The following is a 24169-nucleotide window of genomic DNA, read 5'->3' as shown; positions in this document are numbered from 1 at the left end:
CCCCTTAATCATGACGTAATCTGCACCTGTGTCTCTTTCTTGTAATTAGTATACTGGTCAATTATTCGCAGACATGCATTCGGCTAACGCTGCAGTCAAATGGGCCGTTCAATCACAGACCATTAGGACTAATGGTCTGGTTTGTTTAATGGCTGGACATGCATACGGGCCCAAGGCTGCATGCTAACAGCTTACTATTCTTTACAGCTGAATGAGATGGAGGAGTGTGCTCATATTCACAGACAGTGGCTCAGACATCCAGAGCAGCACTAAACAAAACAATATCAATAAAACACAATACCACCACATTGATGTTTTTTTTAAGTTCTTGAACGTTCTGAGTGAAAATATTGAAAAAATGCTGTTGTGCCTAGAAGGCAAAATGTTCGATTGGACTGTTCTAAAACTTCTGATGTTTAAATTAAAAAGTGTGAATTACTGGATGGACAAAACCAAAGTTGCAGCAGAGAGACTGTTTCATTTCTTGTTTCTTTGGATGAAAAGTGACAAAAATAGCTGTGAACAGGGCGAAGAAAGTTTGTTCAGAGAAGAGTTCAGACGGTGCAGTTTTTCTCACTTCCACACAGCAGACAGATGTCTGAGTGAAGACGTTCTCACGTCTACCTTCACTCCCTCTGAGGAAAGGAAAGGTGCAGGAAGAGCGATTAAGTGTTAACTGGCACCTAAACACACCTTTATCTGCTGCATGTCATCATCACTCACAATCCCTTCCAAATCAGCATCTACTAGGAAACATCTACCACACATTCATTTCATTTTGCGTTTTACACATTAAAATTCATCATTTTTGACATTTTCAGGACAGGAAAAGATTTAGAGGTGGACTTAAACTGAACAATTGTTGTCAACATTTGAGAGGAATATTAAAAGTAGCCTCATGTTAGTTTATTTTAAGTGGCTCCATTGTTTAAAAACTGAATTAAATTTACTGATAGTGAAAACAAACATCACAGTTATTCAGTTTGAACATTGAGTACCGTGTCTTTGGACTAAGTTCAACAGAAGATACCAAAAGCCATCAGGTTTAATTTTGTTATCTCAAACACATAAGGGTCAAATATTTGATGTGGTGATCGGTAAAAGGTGCTCCACGATTAAATGGTCATGCTTTGTACAGCTGACACAGCTGTGAGAAGCTAACTCCTCCATACATCTTTGTGACATGATGACAAGTAGATGTAGTTTTCTTGTGATCAGTATCACACGTGCTCTGGTCAAAAAAAAGCTTTTTTTCCTGAATTAGTGGCACTAATGTTACATATTGAAACAGGGGACAGAGAAGATGTACATCACACTGATCCAAGCGAGCTGTGGAGGCTCTGAGGAGCAGACAGACTGTTTTAATGACCGCACAGATCTTCCTCCAGTCCGAGGCAGCAGTGGTGGGCGAAGCTGAAAGTCTGAATCCTTTGTGACAGGCCACGCTCTTGCTAACACGCCGCAGTTCTGAGATTTGTAACCCAACAGCGAAACATAAAATGAAAGCGAAGGCTGTTGACAAGTCAGAAAACATTCTGATAATGAAGGTTTCTTTCTAAAACAGGCTCTGATTGTACGAACATGCTAATGCTGTTTTTTCTTTTTTTATGGTATCTCCTTACATTCCTGGTTACACACTGCACATTTTCAGTGCCTGGTCACAAATCAATAATCTGCCTTTGACTAGGGTACATTTGCGTTTACTTATGGGGTAAAGAAGAAGAGGCTCAAATAATCCACATTTCAGAGCAGAGGAGGCAGGGTTGGAAACAGAAAAAATAGCAACGTACAGTCTCAAAATATGATGCCCTGGCTGGAGTGGTTTAAACTGCAGTTCATTGAGCCCCTGCATGAAACTGACCACGCAAGCACCAAAACCACATTACACTGCAGCAAGGTCAGGCCAAGGCACAGGAGGAAAAGTGAGTCAGTAAGAATCTGGAGGGACTCTGGTTAGAAGCAAAAGTTAGTTTTTATTTCTAAAAATCAAAAAAATTAGTTGGGAACTTAAAGTCTAGCTTTTCTTAACTCTGTCACAACAAACTAGAGAAAGAAAAATAACCTCTCCACCTTCTCTCAGGCTATGTCCACACGTATCACATCCACACGGTATTTGGGAAACCGCACATATTTTTATATGTTAACACCAGTCATTCCCATGAAACCGCAGCTTTTGCGTCACTAAAAATTATGTTTTCTGAAAGCCAAAAGTGAAGATATTGGAAAACTCTGGTTTCATGGTTTCATGTGGACACCGGTAAACAGTTTTTGGTTCTCAAACGTCACAGCTGAATGACAGGGGCTCATTGATTGGCTGGCACAGGTTTTACGTCTGGAAAACACAGCAAAATATGGGGTTGGCGTGCTGCACTCATTGGTGGATTTGCCCATTGCGTGTGGACCATAGACTGTATATAGAGTGGAAAGTGTGGCTCTGCCATTTATGATTGTACCGTTTTGAAGCCAAAATTCCTCCGTCACAGGCGCAGCCATTGTAGCAGTTTGCACTTAGAGTTTGCGCAGTAGAGACGATGAGGGATTCTGGGAGAATCTAAGTGGAGCTGGGTGACAAAAATCATAATTATTATTTTTTCTTTCAAGAGTCTAATCCCTTCTTGACTCTACCTCCCAACATATTTTACAATCCTCGAAAAAAATACACAAGAACGGCAGCTGTCAATCATCGTTAAACGACACGTAAAGCCTTGTTTTTAACCTGGTATAACTAATGAAAACAAAACTTTTCAGAAAAAAGAGGACTTGAATACAAGACAGCCAAATGATATCTTGAAATCACCACAACAATCAGACGTGAGAAACATTTCTACGAGGAGTATTGATTTTTTAAAGTTTGACCACAGCCCATCTCGAATGACTGGGAAGACGGATTTTTTAACCTGTACTGCAGCCAGCCACCAGGGGGAGCAGTTTTTGAGGAGACCTCACTTCGAGCCGAGCAAGCGGACGTCCATTTTTTATTACAGTCTATGGTGTGGACGAAAGTGTTTAAAATGAACAGGGGGGGGGTATGAAACACCCGGCCACGTGCAGACATGGCCTTAGAAATATGCATCACTACTTTGCCCCTCCAGCCTGATCAGAAAAGACCATCTTTACTACAAATTTAATGTGTTTAACCAGAAGGGGTGTAAGAAAAAAAAAGATTTTTTTTGACAATATTAAAATAGGGTTTTTTTGGTCAATTTTTTTTCCAAATTCAAACTCCTCACTTCAGTCTTAATTTATTAACTGGGTTGGAAAAAAGGTACCACTTTTCTCCAGCAGAGGGTGAAACGTTTCTCTCTGACTCACGTGATGTGCATTTTATGGGAAAATATGGCTCGTGATATAGACTGTAGACCTTATCATACTCATTTCCTTTTTCACATGGTCTGATGTTAAAATAAGCAAACTAAAAATCATAAATATCATAAACATTGAAGAATCGAAATTTAAATCCAAATGCTACCCCAAAAATTTTAATATAATCAAATTGCGAGAACAGAATATTGTCCCAGCCCTACTAACCAGGCCATGAACATGCCTGGTACCAAACATAGTTTAGGTCTGGATCATTTGCTTCTTCACTGACACACACTGTGCAACGGGTGAATTTGTATAACTGTATAACGATAACTTGCTAATTTTTATTACACTTGTGAGTGTAAGTCCAGCTGGTGGTTAGTGAAAGTAGCCTCAAGTTAAACTTGTGAATTTCTTTGGCCAAATGGTGAAAGGTTTTAATTTTTTTTCTGATTCAGGCTGATGTGTGACTGATTTGTTGTTAAAATGACTCCTGCTGATTCACAGCTGCATTCAGGCAGACGTGTGTCCTTGAACTGTTGTTATTTATTTGTCGCCTGCTGCCTCACCTCACCAATGACGTCACTGTCACGCTGTATCAGACTCAATCACTGTCAGAGTGTCCTTCACTGGTTACTCTTATAAATGCTGACTGTTGTTTGGAGGTCTGAGCTCTAACAACTTAATGCACATTAAAAATCAAAGTTTGACATGACCTCTGTTTTACAGCTCACCGCAGGAGATGTGAACGAGCATGCCTGGTATAAACCCACATGGAGCTGGGTCCTGATTGGCTGGATGGTGTGTGGTGGAAATTTGCATGGCCGCAGTTGAATCTTTTCTTTTGTACAAAAGCCAAATTAGATATTTTCATCTTTGCATTCTCGTGGAACTAAACAACCAAGTATTACTGAAAGAGGTGGTTATTTTTCCTTTGTACTGTTGTACTCGCAGCTTCTATTCCCCATACCTCAAAAACCTACAGTATGCTGTTGAGAAGACTGAAGGAATTGTTCATGCTCACATCACCTCAAAGATCAATTATTTTATTGCCAAGAGAACAAGGTGAAAATCCTTTCATAGTCAGTGATTTTACACTAATGGCATTCATTACAGAAATACTCGTTGGTTGGTAATGTGAATCTTTGAAACAGACCTAAGCTGCAGGCGAACCCTTGCTTTATGAAGCTGTGGAAGATGAGCAGGTAGGGAGGAATGTGTGGAGGCCATACTTCATCTCAGCGTTTTGTACAAACTCTAGTTCTCTTCTTTTTAACTGAGCCTTATCTTTAAATAACAGCATTCCATATGTTTCTGCTGCCACTGGAGGAATTTATGCTGTAAGCGTGGCAACAGGGAGTCAGAGTGAAGAGACGTGAGACAGGACGGACTCAGAGACGCACCTCAGAGTGCATTAATTAGACAGACTGATGTGCAGGCCTGCTGAGATATTAGTCTTTCAAAAGGAATAAGGGAGGTGATTAGGGAGGTATGATGATTTGGAGGTTTATCACTTCGTTGAATATAAAATGTCGATGATTGGAACAACTTCTAAATCTTTGCCTGTTCTCTCACATAACTCCAGCATGTGTCTCATCAAAATGATCCATCTCAGTCAGCAGCAGGTTTAAAGTTTCAACATTAGAAATCATAATTCATCATATTTTTTTAAAGGTCCCATATCATGCTCCTTTTCTGCAGTTTAATATGGATCATTGATGTCTTCATGAAATGGTAGTAACATGTCTTGGTCCAAAAAGCCAATAAATCAAGCACAGCAGCATTGTTTCCAGGCTCTCATAGCCCCTCTGTTCAGAACGCTCTGATTTAGTGGGCGTGGCCTTCATATGTAAATGAGTCACCGCTGATACCGCCCTGTTCTTCCGCGTCACTGAGAGCGGCGCCACATGCTCAGAGTGCACAATGTGTAGAAAACAGCGAAGCTCGTGTACCATAACATTACAGGCTAAAACAACAGGCTAACGGCAGCTAAAGTTAGCATCCTGAAGCTAACACAGAGACAGGGGGGACACTGAGGAAAAGCTCTTACATCTGCTCCACAGCACACAGCATTTAAAATACTCATATTTCCAGGGTTTACAGGTTTGTTGGCAGATGGTTGGTAACAAACCTGGATTCAGGACCAGTCTATTCGCTAGCCCTCTGTTGTACTGTCCAAAGTTGGAAAAGCAGTCGGCCGTGAAGTGACTAGCACACACATGCGCAGTTTTACTGAGTGTAGCTGGCACATTTTCCTCATAAATGAACTCGAGCCACTTAGTCTGGTCTTCTTCCGAGATGGGAAGCTTGTGCGTTGAACTATGTGGCTGTTTACATCCAAAAACAGAGCAGTGATGGCTCTTCAACTCCAGCATTCTTCAACTCCCACCTGGAGTAGGCAGGGAGAGGGTTCAGGGGTATCTGCTCTGATGGACCAATCAGGTCAGACTTGGTCCTGATAAGTCAAAAAGGGAGTCAGTGACGTCGGCAAATCTCCAAAATCCAAGCAGCTCGTTTTAGGTCAGGATTTTACATTCACAAGCACTACTAAGTATATTGTCATTAATTATTACATTTTGTGGGCTTTTGTGGGAGGAAAGCCAAAGACCCACAAATTTCACTAAAAGACTTAATAAAGTGATTTTTGCATAATATGGGACCTTTAAAATAAATTTTGTTCCACTGTGTTCTTCCACTTCCCTGATGGTGTAGCTGTTATGTTAGGAACACAGCCTGTAGAGGGCACCATCAGAGCTGTAGACTGCGTCCATTTTTCTACAGTCACATTTACACGTCACTTTGTGCTTTTTCCTCCAGGTGGCGATGGCTGCCGAGGTCCCAAATCCCTTTCCCACAGTAGATGTACCCGACCACGCCCACTACACCATCGGATCTGTTATTCTTGCAATCGGTATCACAGGTGTGGTCGGCAACTTCCTGGTCATATACGCCTTCTGCAAGTAAGACAACTTCCTTTTGTCCAAATATGGTCATATTCTCCTTTTGAAACTCAAACTGCTTTCAGATTATCTGTGTGCATCTCCTGTCCAGTCTGTCAGCTTTTTCTGTGACACTATTTTTGGTTGTTATTAACAGTTATTTTCTAGCATAGGAGACATGACACATTCAGATACAGAAACAAGTTCTGTCTGACACAGATGGGTGTTTACTGAGAGGAACTATGCTCTCAACAAGACTCAAACCGTGGAGTGGCTCAACATGTGATAAACATTCTGCTTTGTGATTCACAGAAGGACGTTTTCTGTAATGGAGGAAAAAAGACAGAGTGCAGGATCGATACAAACTGAGCCATGAGTCCTTATAGCTATTGGTGTGGTAATGAGCTCAGCCTATGGTTTAGTGATTAAAGCAGTGATCCGCTCAGACTCATCTCATCCACCTGCACTGATCTTTTGTAGACTTGACTTTGAAAAAAACATCATGCTTTCCTATATTTTAAGTGTGGATCTAAAGTAACAGTGCTGGGTGTTTATATCAAACATCAGCATATTTTTAAACTACGAATTAATAGGTTGTCCCTGAATCTGTCTGTAAACTGATCAAAAAGTCTGTTCTAAAAAGAAGAAAGAAAAAGTGATCTTCTTGAAACTTGTCAAAATGATAAGACCATGGCATAAAGATCTCCTAACTAGTTTATGACACATTAGAGGGCGGGCCTCAAACACCAAGGTCTACTGATAGCTCTGCCCCTGACAGGCCAATCAGAGGAAAAGGGGTTTGTGAAGCCAGAAGCCTTAAAGAGACAGTAGCTAAAAAACTCTTTTCAGACAGAGGCTGAAATAAAGGCTTTCTGAAACACCAGTGTAAGAAACTTTTTTACTTTAAGCTGTAATTCATGTGGGACCAAAGAATTAAAAAAATAAAAATACCTCTTCTTCACAGTCATCCCCAGACTGTATTTTTTCCACAGAGCTGATTTTCTGTGTCAATCCCTGTTGTGTTTATCCACTGCGAGCACATTATGAAAAGGAAATTAATTTGCCAGGACTCAGGGATACAAACAAGGACTCTTTCATTAATAGCACTGAATGTAAACAAGACTTATGAGCTTCGTCTCAGGGCAGCTCCTATGCTCCCTGCAGATCCTTTCGTAAGAGAAATTATGAATCTGTGCCTTTTTTTAAGTACAAAGAAGCAGCACTGAGCTTCAGCATTTATGAATGTTTGGGACTGACAGGATCTGTCTGTTTATAGACCAACATAAGGCGCAGTAACCAGTGTTTGCGCCTTGTGGCTGTCTACAGTCTACTTAACCTTGTGTTTTCCATCCTTGTGTCGAAACAATCAAAAAACGAAGCTAACCCACAAATTGCGTCGCTCCAAGTGTCTTCAGAAGCAGTAGAGTTCTTCCTCTCAGGTTGTAATCTCCTTATGTTTGAGATCAGCGGAGGACCAGCACTCAGAGTCTGATTGATTCATGGCTGTTGGTTTTTATTGATCCTACGCTCTGTCTTTTATCTTCCATCACAGCAAACGTCATTCTCTGAAACAAACGAGAGCATTTCTGACTCCTCTGAAGGAGCTCGGCACTTAAGATGAATTCTTCTCACTCATTGATCGGAGCCTTTCAGGTGCAGACATTGATATTTCATTACAATCAGTCCTTCACTGATTGACTTTTCAGTTATTAGAAGATATTTTTAGAACAGACGCAGCACAAAAAGGTTTTTAGCATCTGGTCTTTATCCTGTGAAACATCTAAAAACTCTGAGGCCTGGAGTCTCTTTTTGCCTCTGTAGATCAAATCAGCAGGCCAAAGACAATGGGTTCATTATTTGAGGACTTTAAGCAGATATGCTTCGTAGTGTGCTGGTTAATGATGCAAAAAAATGGTGAAATGTGTGTCTGGCATCAAATCTGAAAAAAGGATTTTTTCATGTTAAGAAAACAATTTTAATATTCAATATGTCTTTGCGCAATTTTTAATAAAAGTGACTTTGTATGATATGCAAACCACCAAATCATTTTTTATCAACCCACAGCATCCCAACCCATCTGGATTTATGGTTGTACATTGAATTCTTTACAGATATCAGTTAATAGGAAACTATAACCATGTTACTAAAAGGGAAACAGAACTGCCAGCATATTTTCCCCATCAGATCTATGCTCTGTCAAAAGCTTCTGCAGTTTTAAGAGATACTTTGCAAGCTATAAAAAGTTATGAAAGTTTTGGAATGTTAACAAAAATATTCTTAGAGATTCACAGAGAAGAGTCCTGCACGGGTCCAATTTTCAAGATCCACCCCGCCCCGACTGGGGGACGTACAAACCTGCACCTGAACCACAAACCCGCGCATCGGCCCGATTAGTACCGCAACCCAATCCGACCTGTTGAAACACGACCCGCAGCCCGACCCGCAGCCCGACCCGCAGCCCGACCCGCAGCCCGACCCGCAGCCCGACCCGCAGCCCGACCCGCAGCCCGACCCGCAGCCCGACCCGCAGCCCGACCCGCAGCCCGACCCGCAGCCCGACCCGCAGCCCGACCCTTAACCCTTATTTAAAGTAATAATTTTGGGTCATATTGTCTGAGAATTGAACGGTATATCGCCATAGTTCAGATGCCAGTGAGTAAACAACGCACCTGAATGAAGCAACTCTTCCAATAAAAGCCTGACTTCAGCTCCATCAGCAACCCTCTGTGATCTTCTCACAGAGGAACTGTAAAATCACTCTTTTTTTTTTTTTTTTTTTTTTAAGTTTAATGCTTTTAAAATTTTAATCCCTTAAAAGGACCTTTACATGTGTAATAGTAGACTAACTTTCTGTCAAGACTTAAGCGACGCTCAGCAGGTATGAGCCGGGATCATGTCACAACCATGGATGTATTATAAGAACTGGATAGCGTGGCTATATGGTCACAGCCCTACAACCAGCTTACAACTTACGTTTTTATTTAATTCTATTTATTATTATTTTGTATTAATTTTGATGTGTCAAACTAAAACCTGTGACCCAACCCGCATGTTATTTTTTCCACCCAGATCCGAACCCGGGAAAAAAGAAGTTTTTAAAAACCACAATCAGCTGTTTTTGCGGGTACCCGTTGGGTACCCGTTGGGTACCAGCGGCTTCCCGACCCAGTGCAGGACTCTGTCACAGAGTACTGGTCAAACATGAGTTTGGACCAGAATCACATGGTACCTTGCCATCTGAAGCCAAAGGGCTCTAATTTCGTGGCGCAGCGCAGGGGGCGCAAGCCTGGCGCAGCCTGCGCAGTGCTAATTTCGTGCGGCGCACCGCCGTGCGCTGCCAATTTGACAATTTGGTAGACCGTCTGCGCAGAGATGGGTGTGACGGCGCGCCAGGGGGAGTTGACGGCGCACCAGGGGGAGGTGTCAGCAGATTCATGTTGGCGCAGTGACAATTTCGTGCCAAAAAAGTGCGCTGAAAGCTCGCCAGCTCCAACCTGGTCTATCCACGGCGCAAGGCGGAGCGCACCCCACGCAGCTGTAATTTGGTGACAGGCGCACATGTGCGCACATGTCATCAAAGCCTCAGAGGCAGGTTTCCAGAGTGTCAGGCACATTTTAATGCAGTAAACAATCACAGCAATCACTATTTGATGTAACCGTCTGAACCAGCATATACATTTGTATCTATATTAACTGTCCTGTCACATCTGATGTCAGATTAAAGCCGTTTGTCATAATGGAAAGTTAACCTGACGGCAGCTGGAAGTTTGATGCACATCTTACGATTAAACAATAAACAGCCTTAACATCTGATACTGAGTATATCTGGTTCTCTTATTTCATTTAATTCAAAGAAAAGAGGGAGAGAAAAGACGAAGAAAAAAAGAGACAAAATAAATGTATGTCACTCAGGATTTACCCCTGATTTCCCATATTTCTCTGTTTTAGTCTTTATTTTTAATGTGATCTAAAAAGATGGAGTACATTATTGTAAGGAGGATGAGGTGGAGACACTGGGAGAGTATACAGTATATCACCAAAGGTTCTGCTTGGCGATGACAAACCAGGAGTGCAGGTGGATCAAAAGTATTCTGAATGGATAAGCCAGCTGTGTAACTGTCTCTTAATTTTTTACTCCGAATAAAGACAAAGGAACAGATTACATCTGTCCCGGGAGCTGGCCCACAAGGTGACGCGCGTCGTGTCCTCTGATGCGCCCCACTGTCCATTGATCTGCTGCAGGGACAGCGGCTCTGACCGTCTCCGCTACCAACACTCTCCGTGGTGCTGGAGATCACTCAGACCAATCAGACGCTGCGCCTCAGTCACAGGGCATTTAAAGGTGAGGAGAGGCGCTCATTTGATTGGTGGAAACAGCGCTCGGCTGTGTTAAACCCACTCACGGCTTTTCTCCTCCCTCTCTGCCATTTGCGCGGAGGGAGGCGTGGACGCGCAGCTCTGCGCTCATGTGCGCCAGTACTGCGCCTCTCTTGGCACTGCAGGAAACTTGCAAAGTGCGCCAGTCACGCCCTGTGCGCACGGCGAAGGCCGGCGCAGGGCACGTGCGCCTGCGCCTGCGCCTGCGCCTGGTCTACGAAATTAGAGCCCAAAGAGTCACCGTTGTTCTTTCTCCAATAAGTGAAGTAGAGTGATAGAATGAAGGAGGAAAACTGAACAAGTGAGCTGCGTCAGTCTTCTTTTATGTAGAAGAATTCAGCTGTCGTACCCCATAAGACATCTCTGTCAATGTCAGTGTCAGTGTCAGCTTTATTTATACAGCACATTTAAAACAGCCAGTGGCCCACCAAAGTGACTTCACAGTAAAAAGTCAGAAACGATGAAAACAATAAAACTGTAGAACAATAAGACTTAAAACATTAAAAGCATAAAAAAATAAAGCAATGATATAAACAGACATAAAAGACTCAATAAAAGTGGCTAACCTGTGCCAAAGGCCGAAGCGAACAAGTGAGTTTTTAAAAGAGTTTTAGAAGAGGAGAGTTAAAGGTAGACCATTCAACAGAGTGGGAGCCACAACTGCAAAAGCTCGATCTCCTCTGGATTTGAAAAAAAAAAAAAAAAACTCTGTGACTGTGCTATTATTGTTTTTAAAGACCCCAAAATGAGACAAGATTGTCTAATGTAACATTCATTGTGAAAAGTTTAACAAAAAGAGGAAACTCTGAAGTCCCGTTTCCACCAAGCGATTCAGTTCATCTTAGCACGGGACGCATTGTACGGCGTTTCCACTGACCAGTGTTGCAAACTCCTACAGAAGTAGCTACAGGCCCAAAAGTAGCTAGAAGTTGCCAGATTTTTTTTTTCTGTCCAACAGGGGTGGGGGGGCTGCCTACCTGTCAACTGAGCGGTCCTGGTAGTGGTGCCGGTAGTGTACAGCTGGCCATGCAGGCAGGCAGCCAGACACACAATGCATGGCATTACTTTTTCTCCCATGAACTTGGAGTCTCTGACCACCTAAAAAGGTGATAGATTTGTTGTTAGTCGCTTTTCTCTAATTTTCTCGCTGGGGGGGCTGCCCAGTACGTCGCTAAAAATAGCGACAAAATTGCTAAGTCGGCAACACTGCCACTGACTTATCCCAGCACAGATCTCCAAATAACTGAGACCGTCCCTCTTTCTGAGGCCTGTTCCATAGAGGTGCCAGACTAAACCAATCTGATCTAAACCGGGCTTCTCTGTGGAAACAGGGCTTGAAATATGGTTGTTTGTGTGTGTTTGCGTGTGTGCAGGAGTCGCAGCCTGAGGACGCCGGCCAACATGTTCATCATTAACCTGGCGATCACAGACCTGCTGATGTGTGTCACCCAGTCACCCATCTTCTTCACCACCAGCATGCACAAGAGGTGGATCTTTGGAGAGAAAGGTAGCTCTGTGGACACACACACAGACGCACACGCACACGTCTCTGTGTCAGCGCTGCAGAGGTTATCTATCAGGTGTTTTGGCGTTGTTTCGCCCTGAAAGTAAAGCTTGTTGGCTCACCTACCCTCCACCCTCAGAGCTTGGGATCAGTTTTCATTTCCCACCCTGACAGTGAGAATCCGACAATCTCAGCTCAGTGTTTGCATTCGACTCAATCCTCCTCCGTCTCCCCCAGAGTCACTCTGAGGTCATTTTAATATGACAGTGAGTGGGTCGGTGGGTTTTTAATTCCCTGAGCTGGAAGAAGAAGAGAAAGACAAGCAGAGGAGGTGTTGAGTTTCTGCTTTTTATTCATTGAAATTAACATGAAAAATTGATGTGAAGGTTTAAAAAAGAGACTGAAAAAGAAAAGATTATCATTTCAGATTAAATTATTTCTTACTTGACTCAGTCAACGTGATCTGTTCAACCCTTGAAATACAACATCAGAATATGTTGGCTCATCTGTACATAGACGTGGGGTTTCCCTGCTGTTTTACTTGCTTTGGCTGAAAATCACGGAGCAAAGCCCAGGGGTGTCATATGAAACAGTCTCGATCAGCCTCATCTTATGTGCACCTCTCTGTGGCCCCATGAACTCCAGAGGTCCTACAAACAGCAACCACACGTCATTTACTGAGGGAGCAGTTCCATCTTGCAGAATACAGGAGTTTCAGATCAACTTCTGAATCAACAGATGTTTTATGTGTCGTTGTTTGGTATATGAATATTTTATCTCATACAAACTAGCTTATTAAAACACGAAAGTCAAACAAAAAGAGGAAGACGAGCCTGCAAGAGCAAAAACAGTTGTGTTGGTGTAGTCCGTCTGTCGTCTACAAGTCCTGTCTTCTGCTCTATATGTCTTCAGGTTGTGAGCTGTATGCGTTTTGTGGTGCACTCTTCGGGATCTGCTCCATGATCACTCTGACAGTGATCGCCATCGACCGATACTTTGTCATCACGCGACCTCTGACCTCCATTGGCAAGCTATCAAGGAAACGTGCCCTTCTCATCCTCCTGGCAGCCTGGGCCTACTCTCTGGGCTGGAGTCTGCCGCCCTTCTTCGGCTGGAGTAAGCACACACACACATGAACACTTAGTAAATCCCTGAACTGTACCGTTCACAGTTTTTATCTCAGCCCAGTTAACCTAAAGCTCCCCACATCACCTCAGAGTTATTACTCATTTGTCTTTTAAATTCCACTTTTATTGGTTCAAGCAAAGTTCACACTCCTTCACACACACACTTGACACATGTTTGTTTTTTTTCTTCTTCCTCTCACCTGGTTCTCATTCTCCTTAGCCGGCTGAATCTCACATTTTTATGTAAATCACGATGTATGGAAACCTAAATCTCCCCATAAATCTTCCTCAGTCTGAAGGAAAAACTCCCCGGGCTTAGCCCAGGTGGAAAATGTTACACATCAATGTTCAGTTTGTGGTATATGTGTCTCAGCTCTTGTTTTTTCACTCCTGAGGACTGAACGTTCCCGTGAGGGGAGATGAGATAAAAGAAAATATTTCTGTTTGAGTTTATGGGTTCAGGTCTGGTGGAGATGATGCTCCCATGAGGGGGTAAACTTTCTAAACAGTAAAAATCTACAATTTTATGAGAGTAAACCTGATAATTTTCCCTGAGTATATTATTTTATCTTGTCCAAACATAGAAGAGTGAAACCAGCTGTTGTTTTAACACTGGAACTCAGAGCTCATTTCAGCCCCTGAGTGATGCAGAGAACAGGAAGCGTAAATAAAACAATGTGTCACATGTGTTACATTAATTTCACAGATTATTCATTCAGTAATCTTTAAAGCAGCTAAATCAAGTCCAGCCTGGATAAGAAGCAACCACTCAAAGACAATTCATTTAGACCTTTCTCCTGTCTGTTTTCTGAACATGGGATTACACAAAGTATTATAAAGATGATGTTCTGAAAAGAAGGAAGTAAGTGTCAGTCTATCAATCACAGAATCAGCAAATTAATCCACAATGCAAACAATAACTACAGGGATGTGCTATAACCACATCCTAGTTTCCTCACATCCTCATTTTAGTCTCTGTCTGAAATACTTTTTTAAGCTGCTGTCTCTTTAAGGCTCCCAGCTCCACAAACCCCCTTCCCTCTGATTGGCCTCTGAAGGCCTGTAGGGAGCATAGACTATAAAAAAAAAATGGACGCTGGCTCTAGGCTCGAAGTGAGGTCTCCACAAAAACTGCTCCTCCTGGTGGCTATAGGTTAAAAAATGTGTCTTTCCAGCCATTCCAGATGAGCTGTGGTCAAACTTTAAAAAATCATTACACCTCGTAGAAATGTTTCTCACGTCCGATTGTTGTGGTGTTTTGAAGGTATCGTCTGGCTGTCTTGTATTCAAGTCCTCTTTTTTCTGAAAAGTTTGGTTTTCATTAGTTATACGAGGTTAAAAACAAGGTTTAACGTAACGTTTAACGATGATTGACAGCTGCCGTTCTCGTATATTTTTTTCGGGGATTGTAAAGTATGTTGGGAGGTAGAGTCAAGAAGGGATTAGACTCTTGAAAGAAAAAATAATAATTATGATTTTTGTCACCCAGCTCCACTTAGATTCTCCCAGAATCCCTCATCGTCTCTACTGCGCAGACTCTAAGTGCAAACTGCTACAATGGCTGCTCCTGTCACGGAGGAATTTTGGCTTCAAAACCGTAAGAGGGGGGCTATGGGCAGACTTTGGTGTTTGAAGCCCCCCCTCCTCCAAAATGTAACGAACCAGTTAAGAAATCCTTCTGTGCTGACCTTGTCATAATATCAAGTCTCATGAAGATCTCATGATATATTTTAGAACAGACTGTTTTGACCAGTTTTAAGACAGATTTGGGTAATTTTTCTGCAACATATGAATACATCATTGTTTGAAAATCTACACACATTTAGTATGAACATCGAGCATTGTTACTTTAATCCATGTTTAAAATCATAGAAAAACAATGCCCGCCCCCCCCTTTTAAAGAAACAGCATGCTATATTACATCTGCAAGGACATGGTGAGGGGGATCCAAAGAGCATCTAAGCTGTTATTTCAGCACAAATTCAAAACTCTGTGTCTGTGTGTGTCTGTCTCTCACCTGTCAGGTGCTTACGTCCCAGAGGGCCTGCTGACTTCCTGCACGTGGGACTACATGACCTTCACCCCTTCAGTGCGAGCGTACACCATGCTGCTCTGCATCTTCGTCTTCTTCTTGCCGCTCTTCATCATCGTCTACTGCTATGTTTTCATCTTCCGGGCTATCCGCAGCACCAACCAGTCAGTCCGCTTTTTTTGATAGGATTGTTTGGTTTCAGTAACTTGTTGTTTGTACATTTGTTTTGTTGTGTTTTATTTCCTTGTACTCTGATTATTTTCAGACTCCAAAAGCAGGATTCGTGAGAGATATTTTGCCCAGAAAAGTTTAGAGGCTAGGTTGAAAAACTAAAGCACATTTACAGACCAAGACAGATTACATCAGATCACAGAACCCATCACTGCCTGCTAAATCAAATTCTTCACACACATCATCATTATGCACAGGTTATATTACCCCCATTGGAGTACAGGAGCATATCACAATGCACCTGCAAGTCAAGTTAGTCAGACAAAATTTACTCCATGTTTTTCAGGGGCTTTAAACATTGGTTTGGAAAGGATAGGACAGTGGATAGATCAGGAAAGCTGGAAACAGAGTGGGGAATGATATGCAGGAAAATGGCTGCAGATCTTGTACCTGGGGGTGTGTGACTTAACCACATGTTCACCTCAGATCAAACATACACCAGCTGTATTTCTGTCTGAAGCCAACTCTGTGTCCACCATAGAGATCTCACCACAGTTCTGTGTTCTGTGTTGGCAGGGCTGTGGGAAAAATGAACGGCAGCATTCACGGCCAAGGCAGCACCCGCGACTCGGTGAAAAATTTCCACCGTCTGCAGAACGAGTGGAAGATGGCGAAGATTGCTCTGATCGTCATCCTGCTCTACGTCATCTCCTGGTCGCCATACTCCAGCGTTGCTCTCACTGCCTTTGCTGGGTAAAACTAATGCCAACAGACACATGTTTTATGCCCCATGTCACTCAGACAGAAAGAGCAGAAGAAAGTTAAACAGGAGAGTGAAAGAGCACAAGCTAAACACTGAAGGGGCTAAACTGTTTGTGATAATGTTCACTCCAACCCACAGTCAGCAGTTATTCTGCAGTGGTCTGTTCAAACTTGAGAGTCAGTCAATAAAATGAAGAGTGAGGTTACATTAGCTCTGATTGGGAGACCAGACATGACCAGGATTCACTAATAGTAAACATTACCGACACGTCTCCCATCACCGGGCTGTCAGTAGTGTTATGTAGTGTACTAAACTTCTGTATGAGCTCACTGCTTGATTGTTGTTACGTTTCACACAACTGTAGCAGAAGTGATAAATACCTTACCCCGGCTCGTTGAAGCCGGTAAAAGTTGACTTGAACAAAGAAAATTTGATCCAAAACAAACATGCGCCTGGTTAAAAGTCTTACGACAGTGTGCAGAGACTCCAGGCCAGAAGGTGGCGAAGCAGTCCAGTTTAAACAGATCCTCCTCATAGTATCTTTAAAGATTAGAAAGAAGATATTATGAGAACTCTATTTGTCACCAGGAGTTTAATATATGCTGAAATCCTCTACTTAAGTAAGAGCAGACACTTTATAAGGTTTTTTTTTTCATGTAACGTTAATTTAAACAGATCGATTTCTTTTGTGAGTGTGTCCTGGCCAAGTGCAGATACTTGATGCAGAAAAGTGAAAAACAAGACTTCAAAACAGGAAATCAAAATACTGAGCTGGAAATTTGCTCCAAAATTACAAATTAGAGTGAATGACTTATGTTTCTCAGATGGGATTTTTCTTTTAAGCTGCAGCTGCTGAGTCCATGGCTAACACATTCTATTTACAAAGAACTGTCTGTTATCTGCTACAGGTACTCAGACATGTTGACACCCTACATGAACTCTGTGCCCGCTGTCATTGCCAAGGCCTCAGCCATCCACAATCCCATCATCTATGCTATCACACACCCAAAATACAGGTAACACACACACACACGCACACACAGACTAGTCTTTTTATCTGTATGTGATTTTATATCTGTGTCGTTTTTCTATCAGACTTACTCTTTCATAAACTATGCATAGCATGCTCTGACCCCCATCACCATACATAATAATACATCCATGAAAATAAAGTGAAACTCACTGTAATGTAGAATTATGTTTCATGCATTTATTGACAGAACCAAACAGATAATGGACCAAAAATTCAAGCTAACACAGGGAAAAAAAAGACAGAGTTTAATGACAGTCTGGGTTCATACACAGGTAATGAGTTAGTTCAGCGAAGAAATCCAGACAGACAGGCAGAGACGAAAGTCACAAAAGCAGGTAAAGGTCAGAAACGCAGACGGTCAGGGGGAAAATGAGACACAGGAGAGCACAAGGAGCAGGATCTGGAAGACAGACACAAGGGTAAGTACCACTACAAAACAGGAAATGTTAAGGACACTGAAAACCTGACCTCAGGAGACTTGACGGACTTTGACATTTATGTCAGGATGAGATAACTCTGCAACACTTTTTCTTTAATGATAAAAAAAAAAAAAATTCTTACTACATCTCACTCATTTTGTACGGCACATATATGTATGTTTGGTGCATGTGAGACTCACAGAGCCACACATTTCTACCACACACCAGTTTTTATGAACATGTTTGGGACTTTTAGCTAACTTCAGAGCAGTGTGTCAGCTGAGGGCATGTTGAAGTGAATAACATGGATTATCCCATCGCAGTGGCACCTGTCAGTGGATGGCTTTTGTCAGGTAGAAAGTGAACATTTTGTCCTCAAGTTGATGCAAGGAACCAATGGAAATGCCAAGTGTAAGGACGTGAGCGGCTTTGACAAGCTGGACTATAGTGACCAGACAACTGGGTCAGGGCGTCTCCAAACGTGTTGCTCTTGTGAAGTGTTCCTGGTCTGCTGAGGTCAGTACCTATCAACAGTGACCCATGGAAGAAAAACTGGTGAGCCAGTGAGGGGGTCATGGGCGGCTAAAGCTCAGTGATGTGCATGGACAGCAAAAGACTGGCCTCAAAATTTTATCTTTTCATACAGCTCTCGCTAAGAGACTCAGTCACCTGCTTTATCCTGAATTCTACTTCCAGTAAAGTCTTCATTTATGTTTTCTCTTTTTGCTCTCTCAAACTCTTGATCTCTCTGTCCCCATCCAGGTTAGCACTAGCCAAGTACATCCCCTGTCTTGGCGTCCTGCTTTGTGTTCATCCTCATGACCTCCGCTCCACCAGCAGCAGCTTCATGTCAACGCGTCGCTCCACTGTAACGAGCCAGACCTCCGACATCAGCAGCCAGTTCAGGAGGCAGAGCAACGGGAAGTCCCGCCTCTCCTCTGCCTCTGACAGCGAGTCTGTAAGCTTGGATCCAGTGGAGCTAAAAAAATCATGTTTTTTAGTTTATAAAAAAGTCTTATACAGGAGAAGCAGAGTATGTGGGAATCAAGGTGTGTTTTTTCCTCTGCAGGGGATGACGGACACCGAGGCTGATCTGTCTAGTATGGGCTCCAGACCTGCAAGCCGCCAGGTTTCCTGTGACATCAGCAGAGACACGGCCGAGCTCGACTTCAAACCCTCCTCCAGCTTTAAGTCCAAAATGAAGAGCCACGACTCGGGCATCTTTGAAAGGGTAAACATGCCTCGGCTGTCAATCTTAGGTCTCTTCTAGCTGTTGAATTAATTTCAAGTAGATCAAACAAGAAACTTGTTAATGGATCCCCAGGAATGGCCAAAAACAGTGGTTTTTGTAAAATTTCCCAAATTTCTCACTTTATGTTTACATTTCACCACAATGATAATAGCGTTTTTTCAAGGAATCAGAAAGTTTAGATGTTTAAAAACAGTTAGCTTCCTCTGTGAAACTGTCTCAAAGGGAAGAGCTTCTGGAGCCCAGCAGGGGGCATTACTGAGCCAAATTCTCCCAGATTTGGCAATAAGTTATCAAATTGATTATCTTATGGCTGACAAGAGTATGACTCAGGGCCCTAAATATCAGACAGACAAAAAGTCTGTTGGCATCAAATGTGTGCTGTGTGTCTCCTTGTGCATCAGGTTGTGTTATGACTGTGTTGTTATTGTAAATGGACATGTATGCTGTGATATAATTTAGGACCCATTTGGTTCACAGCTGGCGTTAAGAAATCTTCATTCATCAGAGCCAGCAGTGCTGTTCTTCACATAAAAAACCCCGAAACAAATTAACACTTACATGACTCATCTGCTGTTGCCATGGAATCTGAGATATCACGACACTTAAACCTATCTTCATGGTTACCAGATTTATCCTCTTCTGACCCTTAATCACAAGGTACCTTCGGATCACTCAGTATATCTGTGCAGAACAGACTGCACGATATATGTCAAAGGAACCCAGATGTACATTTCTTCAGTTACAAACTTAAGCGAACTCAAGAAGTGACAGAAAATGAGTTCAGGTCATGGACTCAGCAATGGAGTCATGTAAACCAGAGGGGACTAATGTAGTTTAACTCAGTAGCTTATAGATGTAAAATCTGAAGTTTTGCCCTGATCTGCCTCCGTTCAGAGAAAAGAAGGTTGAGACGGATTAAACAGGAAGATGACTCCAGCAAGAGATGCTTTGATGTGTCTCTGTTCATGTAGATTATCAGCGGTCAGGAGGGAAGGTCACCTGGGGAAGTTATTATGATTCTGGGTCATGTGTGGGGTCAGTTCATGCGTCTTTGCTCGCTACTCTGGTGTTCATCTTAATCTGTTCCTCTTTGGGTTTTAATCTGCAGGATGAATTTTTCAGCTTCATCAGAAAATCCCCTTTTCATATTAATCATTGACTCAAATCTCTCACTTCCCTTTTTTCAAAGGGTGAATTAAAATTCCTGATCGTTCATTAAAGATGAGTTTGATGGATGATCCTCTAGCTTCCTGTCTGCCTCGCTGATTAAAATCTAATGACAAATTAATTTCAGTCTCGGCTTTGATATGGCGGGGATTGGTGAGGAGTAGGATTTCCATCCTGGCTGTCACTGTATGATTCTGCATGGTAAACACATTAATTTGTCTGTTTTTCTTCTAGACATCTTATGACACAGATTTCTCCATGGTTGGAGTGAGTGAACGCAGCAGCATCCCTAATGTGAGTACACAGCAGCTGTCTGGTGCTACACAGTTCAACAAGTAGTGACAGTGACTTTTTTCACATTCGAAACCAAAACATCAAACCATAAGACTTTTTATTTTGTTTTTTCTTTCCATTCTTTGACGTGCAGTGCTATAAAAAATGAAGTTGATAAAACTTGGATCAATTAGTTTGATCTGATGTTGTAAAGAGTTAGAGCCTGTGCCCACTGGAAGCAGTTTTTGCACCGTTAGCAGCAACACCCTCTCTGTCACAGGCCTCTCAGCACTGCTAACTGTTGCTACGTTACAAAAACCATCTCATCACACTTCCAATGTCCTTGATGGTGATTACTGAGTCTGCTTTGAACTGCTTCTTTTAATGACTATAAGCCTCAATTGAAGGAGTTTTGCAAGGACAGCGTTCAAACAGTGGGAAGGAACAAGATCCTGGTGTTAACAAAAGAGCTAAACTTGGAAATTTTCCCTTAACCCTTTAACTTGCTGCTCAACTGTTTGGTAGAGCATTTTTTATCTCTATATCTCCTTGAAAATATCTTGAACTACTACTGTTCAGTAAAAACTGAATGGGTTGTCTCTACAGTTAAAAAAAAAAAAATATATATATATATATATATATATATATATATATATATATATATATATATATATATATATATATATATATATATATATATATATATATATATATATTGGTCTCATCTTTATCTTTGGTTGTTTACATTGTTTACTATTTGACTTGCTTTTAATTTCTCCAAAGGGATAAATAAAGTTTTTCTGAATTTGAATTTAAAATTGAAATAGGCTATTCCTTTGCATTTTAAAAAATGAAAGTTCAAGTTAAAAATAGAGGTAGTTAAAGGGTTAAAATGTGTTTAGTTTGCTTCTCCTCAGCCTTTGTTGTCATTCTGCCTCTCCTTTGTTAAAATAGGTTGATTGGGAAGGCATAACATTTTTGAGCTCATTCACTATTTTCACTTTTCAAAGTTATCTAATTCAAGACTTTTTAACTTTTAAAACCGTTTTAATTTTTAGATAAAAGCCACACAATTGATCTGCCAATTTTTAAGAATAGCATCATATTAATCAAGACATCAAGCCAATTATCAGCAGATTTTATTGAAAAAAAAACATTTAATGTTGCCTCAGAATTGTCATTTCTTGCCTCTGGACTTGAACTGTTTTGGGGGAATCTGTACAATCAACCCCAGGGATTCAACATTGATAGTGAAACATTTATTCTCATTTGGGGATGTTCTATACTCCAGAGCACATAATTAGAAACATATTGGGTTTTAACACATATACAATCTAAATCTTTACAACAACTTTGAAAGTAGAATGACTCCCTGCCTTTTTCTTGTCTTTCTGCCAGAGTGGGGACTTTAGTGAAGGACATACAATGCGGGGCACGATTGGTCGGATCCCAAGCATCGTCATCACCTCTGAGACCAGCCCCTTCCTCCCTAATGGACGAAAAGGTTCCAAGACAGCCAACAACACAAGAGCAGGGTCTGGATAGAGGGGCTGATCACCTGCAGCCATGTGACCATCTCACTGAGTCACTGATTTAGAAACGGCTGAAACACACAGAGTTCCTCTAAAGCTCAGAAACAAAAAACGTCGTTGGAGAATGTCAATGCATTTGAAACTCAAGTGCTAGCAAAAAAAAATGGTGAAGGAACAGACATGGTCCTAGTTCAGTAGGGGTGATTGCTCTAACTTTGAATATGGTAGACTTGGACCAGGGTACATTTATACTGTATATTGTCCCATTTCAAAGTAGTGCACAAAGTGTGAAGCATTCTCTAAAATATCACTTGAAAAAATATTTTGAACCAATCAGTCAAGGCCTTGAGTGTTTTTGATTTACACACACAGGATTTCTGTCATAAATCTGAATAATAACCTCAATATTTAAAGAATGGCAATTTATGCCACATAAGAGGTGTAAACGGTCTACTCAGAAACAAACACTGGGTGAGAAAACTGTATAATATGTTTGGTCCTGAATAGTACTAAAGCTAAACAAGCTGGGTTAAAGTGGAGGGTTTTTTGACACGTTTTGTGATTTTTCTACAAACAGTGTGTTTACCTACTTATGTTTTTGTCATTTGTTTCTCCTTATTAGTTATCTGTGATATCCTGGCTTAGTCTTGAGGGTAGGTGCAAAGTTTTACTGGTTTTCGGTGAGTCACTTCAGACATTGCATGAGATACAACTTCAAAACTGAACTCTAATTCTGAAAACAAATATGGCCTTCCAATCAACAGCTGGAAAAACACCCCTCTAAAGCCTAATTAAAGAGTTCGAGGAATGCATTGTGTGTTTATCTTCTCAAACAAAAACATGCATTATCGGCGTGTCTGGCTGGCTAGCTTACGGTAACCTCTACCCTCAAATACTTCAAAGCCATGTGCATTTTGTCCTAGATTTTGTTCCAGGTTGTCTTAATTTCAACTTGTAATTTTTGTGTTGGTGAGCTTCCAGGAGTGAAGGTAAACATTAGCAGGCTCATCCGGTTTTATGAGATCAGGAGGTGTTTACTCTCAACTATCCAAACCAAACTCATTATCAAAGAAAGCCGTCTGTTTGACACAGCTGCAATTTAATAAAAGCCCAGAGTGAGTTGATTTGATAACTTCTACAAACATGTTGTTAGAAAATAACCTGACTCGACTGTTTGTCTAAGCTTGAGTGGAAAGAAATTTATACAGATCCAATTTCACACATGATTTCCTGCAAGTTGCAGACAGTCAGCTCTTTACATTTTTCAAACTTGCCCTTTTAAAAATTCAGACATTTGTTTACACATGTAGCCCACCCAGGTGGTTCAAATATGGATATTTGCAGGACTGCATGTGTGAAACAAACTGAAGAACAATTTCTACTTATATAGATTAATTTACTGTTGTTTGTTGTTGTTCTTAACCCTTTCATCCTACTTTCATGGACACATCAGTGCTGATTGCAACACCCACATATGCAGTCACTGTAGAGAAGAAGTGCTTCTTATTTTGAGGATTTCTGACGGGTAGAGCCTCACAGTTTGTTTCCCTCTGCTTCCAGTTGTTGGTGCTGAGATCGGCCAAACACACAGATTTTTTTTCACAGAAGAAAAGTTAATATCCGCAGCATTTACATTTTCAGTGATGTCAGGGTGTGATAACCATGTATAGGATCTGAAACATCACACTGAAATAAGTCAGTGCTCCCTATCTCATTTAACTCCCAGGCCTGCAAAAGCACTTTTACGAAGATTTTTTTTTTTTTAGTTTTGAAAAGATTTCCTGCTTTTAGGTGTTTTTCAGTTTGGGTTGTTTCTTTGACTACATATTTAATGTGTACATTTTGCTGATGGGTATTGTTGTGAAACGTGACTATGATGTTGTTTATGTTTGTAGGGGGAGTGTAAAGGGACATGGATGTTGATTGTAACGCAGTGCTTGAGAAGCCAATCTAACCTGGTTTTAAACCTTTCTCAAGATATGACTCAACTTGTGACAGGTTTTTATAGCTAAGAGGAAGATTTCCATCAAATATATATATATATATATATATATATATATATATATATATATATATATATATATTTATATATATATATATATACCACCATAAAGAAAATGAAAGGCAACTTGAAAAGTGTTTGGACGAGAAACTCGTCAACCTGAGCAGTAAAAAGCTTCCATGGATCAACTGATTCAGGTTTTATTTATCCTGTTAACTCAACCGTTAGACAAGTGGAACTAAGCTGTGTAAATGATGAGCTAAATCTTTATTTAA

At 41.4% G+C, this 24169-nt stretch overlaps 1 protein-coding gene across 1 annotated transcript in view; it reads left to right on the top strand.

Moving 5' to 3' along the window:
- The window catches only part of opn4a (opsin 4a (melanopsin)), a 54833-nt gene extending 30969 nt beyond the window's left edge, over positions 1-23864 (top strand). Inside the window, exons 2-11 of the mRNA XM_074675572.1 lie at positions 6121-6263; positions 11993-12126; positions 13036-13239; positions 15275-15446; positions 16030-16206; positions 17125-17232; positions 18431-18626; positions 18738-18899; positions 20322-20381; positions 21759-23864. Coding sequence (XP_074531673.1) covers positions 6121-6263; positions 11993-12126; positions 13036-13239; positions 15275-15446; positions 16030-16206; positions 17125-17232; positions 18431-18626; positions 18738-18899; positions 20322-20381; positions 21759-21905 — 1503 coding nt within the window. The 3' untranslated portion in view covers positions 21906-23864. The remainder of the gene's footprint in view (positions 1-6120; positions 6264-11992; positions 12127-13035; positions 13240-15274; positions 15447-16029; positions 16207-17124; positions 17233-18430; positions 18627-18737; positions 18900-20321; positions 20382-21758) is intronic.
- The last annotated feature ends 305 nt before the right edge of the window (positions 23865-24169 follow it).

The sequence above is a fragment of the Halichoeres trimaculatus genome, unplaced genomic scaffold, assembly GCF_033239565.1.
Source record: "Halichoeres trimaculatus isolate MK-OKI-2021-1 unplaced genomic scaffold, fHalTri1.1 fHalTri1_scaffold_8, whole genome shotgun sequence".
Taxonomy (NCBI): domain Eukaryota; kingdom Metazoa; phylum Chordata; class Actinopteri; order Labriformes; family Labridae; genus Halichoeres; species Halichoeres trimaculatus.
The sequence above is the reverse complement of the archived record's forward strand: the minus strand, read 5'-3'. Positions and strand labels throughout refer to the sequence as shown.